Consider the following 5,374-nt stretch of genomic DNA (forward strand, 5'->3'; position numbering starts at 1 on the left):
GCTAGGGTGCTAGGGCCAAAGGGCGGAGCCGGGTACAGCACTGACGAGCCCACTTCGGGAGGGGCTAGAGCTCCGCCCCGTCTAAGGCGTGCCCTGAAAGTGCTCCAGCCCCGCCCCTACGCGCTAAGTCCTGCCCTCCAGTTCGGTTCTGCGCTCCCTGCCTGATCCCCGGAAATACTGGCAGCCCTGGGTACCGCCCCGTCCCGCAGCCTTGTCCTTCCGTCCCTCCAGACACCAGAAGTTCCGCCCCCGAGTCACCAAGTTCGTACTTATGCGCAGGCGCCCTCGGTCCACAGCAGGCTTGGCTCCTGCGGCCAAACCGCTTTGCTGTCATGGCTCCGCCGCCGCGATCGCCGCCGCCTCTTTGCGTTTTGCCGCCAGGCTCGGGCCCTCCCCGCTTCGTGTGCTACGGCGAGTCGGAGGGTAGCGGAGACGGGGACGGCGGCGGCTTCAACCTCTAGTGAGTGGGGTCTAGGGATGTGGGGTGCGGGAGCGCCGCGGGCGCCGTGCCTGACAGCCCCTCCCGCCAGTTTGACAGACGCCGTGGAGCTCTGGAGCACCTGCCTCTCGCCTGACAGCCTGGCGACGCTCGTGCGTAACAGTGCTGGGATGGGAGACATCTGGGAGTCTAGCGCCCCCGTAGCCCCCTCCCACTTTGGCTGTGGTCCTAATAGTATTCCAGGGTTGGGCAGTTTGGAAGTGCCCAGTGGGTCCAGGGTCCTGGGCTGTTAGTGACAATCCCGTGTTCCCAGCAGAAAGCCCGATTTGGCTTAAGTGGGACTGAGGACATCCCTTCCCGGTTCAGGTGAGTCCCAGTTAGGGAGGCCAAGTGGGTGAGGAGCTTGAGGGGGGGGCACATCCTGGCCATAACAGTTCCTCTCCATACGTAGGGCAGCCTGCCAGCAGCAAGCAGTGACTGTAAGCTTGCAAGAGGATAGAGCCTTGATGACCCTTTCAGGGGACACCTCGGCGCTAGCCTTTGACCTCTCCAAGGTGCCCAGCCCAGAGGCAGCCCCCAAGCTACAGGCTTTGACTCTTAGCCTGGCAGAGCGTGTGTACAACCTAGAGAAGCGGCTAGCAGGTGGGTATCTGTACCCTCGCTCGGGGACCTGCTTTTGCATACCCTCCTGGCACTGACTGGGGTGCCCATGGCTTTCTCCCAGCTGCAGAAGAGACCACCGCTAGTCCCAGGAAGAGCACCCATCCAGCCGGCCCTCAGCTCTTCTTACCAGGTAGGAGGCGGGCCTGGCATGCAGGTTGGGACTGGTCTTTCTCTGGAACTGCCTCCCCAGATGCCTCATGTTCTAGAATCTGTCAGTGTAGACAGAGTTCTTTCTAGTCAGGGTTCTTTTGGGTTCAAGGACTTCCCTGATCTGACTTTCCGGCAGAACTCGATCACCAGAGAGGCAGCTCTGGACTTGGGGTCAGGAGACGGTGTCCAGGGGAGTCTCTCATCAACCCTGGCTTCAAAAGGTACTTGCCACATGACTTTCCTACCCCGTGCCTTCCCTTTCCTCTGTACATTACATATTCTTGTTTTCTAGTAAGAAACCAGCTGGTGGTGTAGACTTCGATGAGACCTGAAGATTCAGCAGAACCTGTGACCTTGACAGGAGCTTGTCTACAAGGGAAGGGGTAGATCTGAGATCCCCACCATTCAGACACACCCCTTGCTCAACTTCCACTGGCTGATCCTACTGTTGGGCCGGAGTGCCTCCCATGCCTTCCTGGTCAAATAAAGTACTACTGTCTTGGGTAGAAATGCTAGTCCAGACTTGACTAGTGAGGAGCGGCCTTGGGAGGGGGCCAGAGAAGACCCCTTTGGTGCGGAGCCCCAAGATGCAAACAGATACAGCAGGCTCTGTGCATCCAGGAGGCCCTCCTGGCTAGATCTAGGGTAAAACTTTCTCAGACTGATTTGTGTTGTTTCTACACGGCCAGCCCAGAAGCTATAAAGGTCCCTACCTGGTAGGGTCAGGACTCCATAGAGCTGGGAATGCTGTCCCACACTTACAAGCCCCACCCAGGCAGGGCAGGTCACAGCTGTCCCATACAAAGATGCAGAGAATTATCTTGGGGAAGATGCATGTTTGGAAGGCCACCACAGAGTGTCAGACAGTGGGAGCCCCTTACAGGAGGAGATGGAGTTGGCCCTCAGCCTTGGCAGGACTAAGGAATGTAGGCCTGCCCCCACCCACCTGGCCGGGATCCCGGCCGGTTGAGCTCCATGGAGCTCTGATCCCCACCCTTCTTGGCCATCCAGGGCACCCCGCCCAGCTCTGGCCTGACTGGTTTGGGAGACTAATCCAGTCCCCTAGATCCCTGCTGCCTCTGCTCCAGGGCAGCTGTTGGGGGCTCCAGGCCTTTGTGCTAGCTCCATGGACTCGGATGAGCCTTGCCTTCCCTGCTACACTCTCCTGCCCTCGTCATTTCAGGCTGGCGTCTTGAACTGTGCTTCTCACCACGGGGCTGGACTGGTGTAATTGTGGGCCTCTGGCCACTTGGATGCTCCGGACACAATCACTTGGGGGAAGAGATGCCTTTATGGGGCTGCGGATGAGTGTACGGAGTTAGGGGTGCTAACGGGGGTGCACAGCAGGCTGGTAAGCAGCCAGGATCTCTGCACTGTGTGGGCACGTATACTTGAATTCCTTCTCCTGCAGGGCACTGTCCAGGTAGCGGCGGACACCGCGCAGTTCCTCCGGGATGGGCATCTGGCGGAAGTGCGCGCACACGGTCTGAGGGTACAATGGGGTGTGAGGAGGGCCTCACTCGATGGCCCTTGTCCCCGCATCTGTCAGCCGGTCCCTCACTCACATCCACAATGTGCAGCTTGGGCAGCAGGCTGCAGTCAGCCAAAGTGAACTGGTCACCGTCTAGGAAGCGGCGTCGGGACTCTGGAAGTTGTGGCTCCCGTGCCAGTTCGTGGTCGAGTGGTGCGCGCAGGTAGCTGTCCAGCCTGGTCAGGGCCCGGAGCAGCTGCTGATACAGGGCTTGGGGACAAGGGCACAGTGAGGACTCAGCCTTGCTGGGGTTGCCCCTCCTGCCCATGCCTGCTGGCCTGTGTCTCACCATTGTCCTGTGTAGGCACTGGGTTCTTGATGAAGGCAGAGAACTTGTGGAAGATATCATTTCCTGCTGTGATAGATTCCCTGTACCTAGGCGCCAGGCTAGGGAAGCTGGAGGTACGAGTGATTTGAGAGCTCCAGTCAGATCTTCACACACACTGTCTCAAAGCACCCTTCCTGGATACTCTCCCAACTGTCCCCCCCAAGGGGGCCCATCTTTGCCCTCCCGCCCCACCAGGTGCTCACTCAGGTGGCCTCAGCGTTGCCTCCAGAAACTCTTCGATCTGCAGTGTGTCTGTCTTGACATCCCCATCATAGAGCAGGATGGGCAGCTGGGAGCCTGGTGCGAAGTCCTTCAGCACATCCAGCGCCCTGTGGACACCAGGCAGAAGGGAGGTGGCTGGCCTGAAGGGGGCAGAAGCCAGGGAGGGGTCCAGGGCTGTGTCTCACCTTCTCGTGTCCACCGTGGTGAGTGTGAAGGGTACACCCTTGAGGAGCAGGACCATGAAGAGCCGCTGACAGGAAGGGCAGTGGCCCACACTCTCGCCGTCTTCACTGGCCTGCGTGGGTGGAGCAGGGGCGTTGGGCTGGGAGCAGACCCAGGAATCCTGACACCTGGCTGGGTGGGAACCTGCCTCCCACTGCCATTGGCTCTGGAGGCGCGCTAGGACTCCGGCCTGGTTGGGCATGGCATCTACAAGTGTCTACTGAGGGCCCTTGACCTGATCCCTGGAATGGGGAAAACAAGGGAAGCCGGGAACTTGGAGGCAGGTAGGGACAGGGCCTGGGTTGGGGTCCTGCCACAAGCTTTTCCTCCAGAACCAGGGAGTTCCAGTCACAGAGACTGGCTACAGGATGGGGTAGGCCAGAGAGGCATCTTCTAAAGTGATTAACCCACACAACTAGGTATTGAGGCTAACAGCTCAGCTCATGGAAATGGCCAAAGAGGAGGCCAGGACCTGCCCCCACTCAGATCTGAGTACTGCACTGAGAGCTCCTTTCCACACATGAACCTGCATCTCTAGCTAAATGTCTACCAGACTGACACCTCCCCACCAAGGTGCTTTCTCCCAGAGCTGGGCAAGTCCAGGAGCCAAGGTGAAGAAACCTAGGCTATCTGATTCCCCCACACACAACCCAAGTATAGGTGCTCCTCCCCCAACCTGCCTGACTCTGTTCAGCTGTGTGTGGGGCAGTTTCAGCCCACCACAGGGAAGAACACCCACAGGAAAACCCACCCCTCCTAGCCTGCACACAACACGCCCTCCAGCCCAGCCCTCCCAGAACCTTCACAAACAGCTGGAGCTTGGTGGTTTCGGCCATGGTAAGAGCTGAGGCATCCGGCGGCGGCGGCACAGGGCACAGGGTGTGCCTTGGGAGCTCTTTAAGTCTCCCTGGATGCCCCACCCTCCCCAGTCTTCGGGCCCCGCCCCACAGAGCCACCTAGGCAGCAGCTAGGTTGCCAGGGCAGAGCCAGCTGTCTGTACAAGACCAGGGTGTCCATGCATAACAGTGACCACAGGGAGCCTGAGTCTCGGGGCCAGCTGTTGAGTACGGGAAACTGACTCACAGCCAAAGACCAAAGCCTCGGTGTGATTGTGCTGGGGCCAGCGTGGTGAATGCAGGCAGGAGGGTGAGGAGGCCAGGAGAGGCCCGGGACTTAGGGTGCTACTAGCCTGGAAGGAACAGCTCTGGATCAGAGCCATGCTACACTGACCTCAGCCCAGGGCATGCCTCACAGCCCTGTGCAGCACATTCCCCATGGCCGAGTCCTTGTCCCCAGAGAGCTAGGGCAGAGGGGTGAGTGGGGAATGCCTCAGTTTACCAGTCTGTGTGATAAGCTCTTCTGGAAGAGATGTCCCCTCCCCACCACAAAGCCCCGTCAGGTCGGGCCCTCTGCCTTCAGGGTGAGCCCACATTCCTGACACGTTCATGGCTGGCAGGCTGATGAGCCTGGTTTTTGGTGTTTAACCCAGCTAGGCAGAGGATTTCATACCCCATCCTGTTCACATAGGCTCAGAGCAGGTTTCTTACTCTTAACCTAACCCTTCAGATGGCCCCAGGAAGGGTTAGAAGCTGCTACCTTCTGACTGAGGAGCAGAGGGTGTGGTACCCAGCAGGAATGAAAAGCCTGGGATAGTCCGAGCCTACAAAACACATACCTGCCTCTCCCTCAGGCTTCCCGAGCCCACTGGGGTCCCCAGTGTGAGTTCCCTTGGCGTCCCTTGTGTCTCTGTCTGCGTTTGATAGCAGGCAGCCCTCCAGGAGGCGTGGCCTTCAGAACTTGTGCTCATAGAAAACCTGGC

At 59.1% G+C, this 5,374-nt stretch overlaps 2 protein-coding genes across 2 annotated transcripts; one reads left to right on the top strand and one right to left on the bottom strand.

The window, feature by feature from the left end:
- The first annotated feature begins 245 nt into the window (after positions 1 to 245).
- Positions 246 to 1,762, top strand: Paxx (PAXX non-homologous end joining factor). Its single transcript, XM_005083684.4, has 7 exons — positions 246 to 460; positions 531 to 591; positions 756 to 805; positions 891 to 1,081; positions 1,164 to 1,232; positions 1,389 to 1,473; positions 1,545 to 1,762. The coding sequence occupies exons 1-7, from the start codon at positions 333 to 335 to the stop codon at positions 1,582 to 1,584; spliced, it is 624 nt and encodes a 207-aa protein (XP_005083741.1). The 5' UTR covers positions 246 to 332; the 3' UTR covers positions 1,585 to 1,762.
- Positions 1,763 to 2,073: 311 nt separating this feature from the next.
- Positions 2,074 to 4,503, bottom strand: Clic3 (chloride intracellular channel 3). The gene is made up of 6 exons (XM_005083685.4): positions 4,356 to 4,503; positions 3,519 to 3,628; positions 3,315 to 3,440; positions 3,073 to 3,179; positions 2,818 to 2,993; positions 2,074 to 2,738 (listed from the first exon to the last, which is right to left on the bottom strand). The coding sequence occupies exons 1-6, from the start codon at positions 4,389 to 4,391 to the stop codon at positions 2,580 to 2,582; spliced, it is 714 nt and encodes a 237-aa protein (XP_005083742.1). The 5' UTR covers positions 4,392 to 4,503; the 3' UTR covers positions 2,074 to 2,579.
- Between the last annotated feature and the right edge of the window lie 871 nt (positions 4,504 to 5,374).

This window comes from Mesocricetus auratus, unplaced genomic scaffold (genome assembly GCF_017639785.1).
Source record: "Mesocricetus auratus isolate SY011 unplaced genomic scaffold, BCM_Maur_2.0 Super-Scaffold_100004, whole genome shotgun sequence".
In the NCBI taxonomy this organism is placed as follows: Eukaryota; Metazoa; Chordata; class Mammalia; order Rodentia; family Cricetidae; genus Mesocricetus; species Mesocricetus auratus.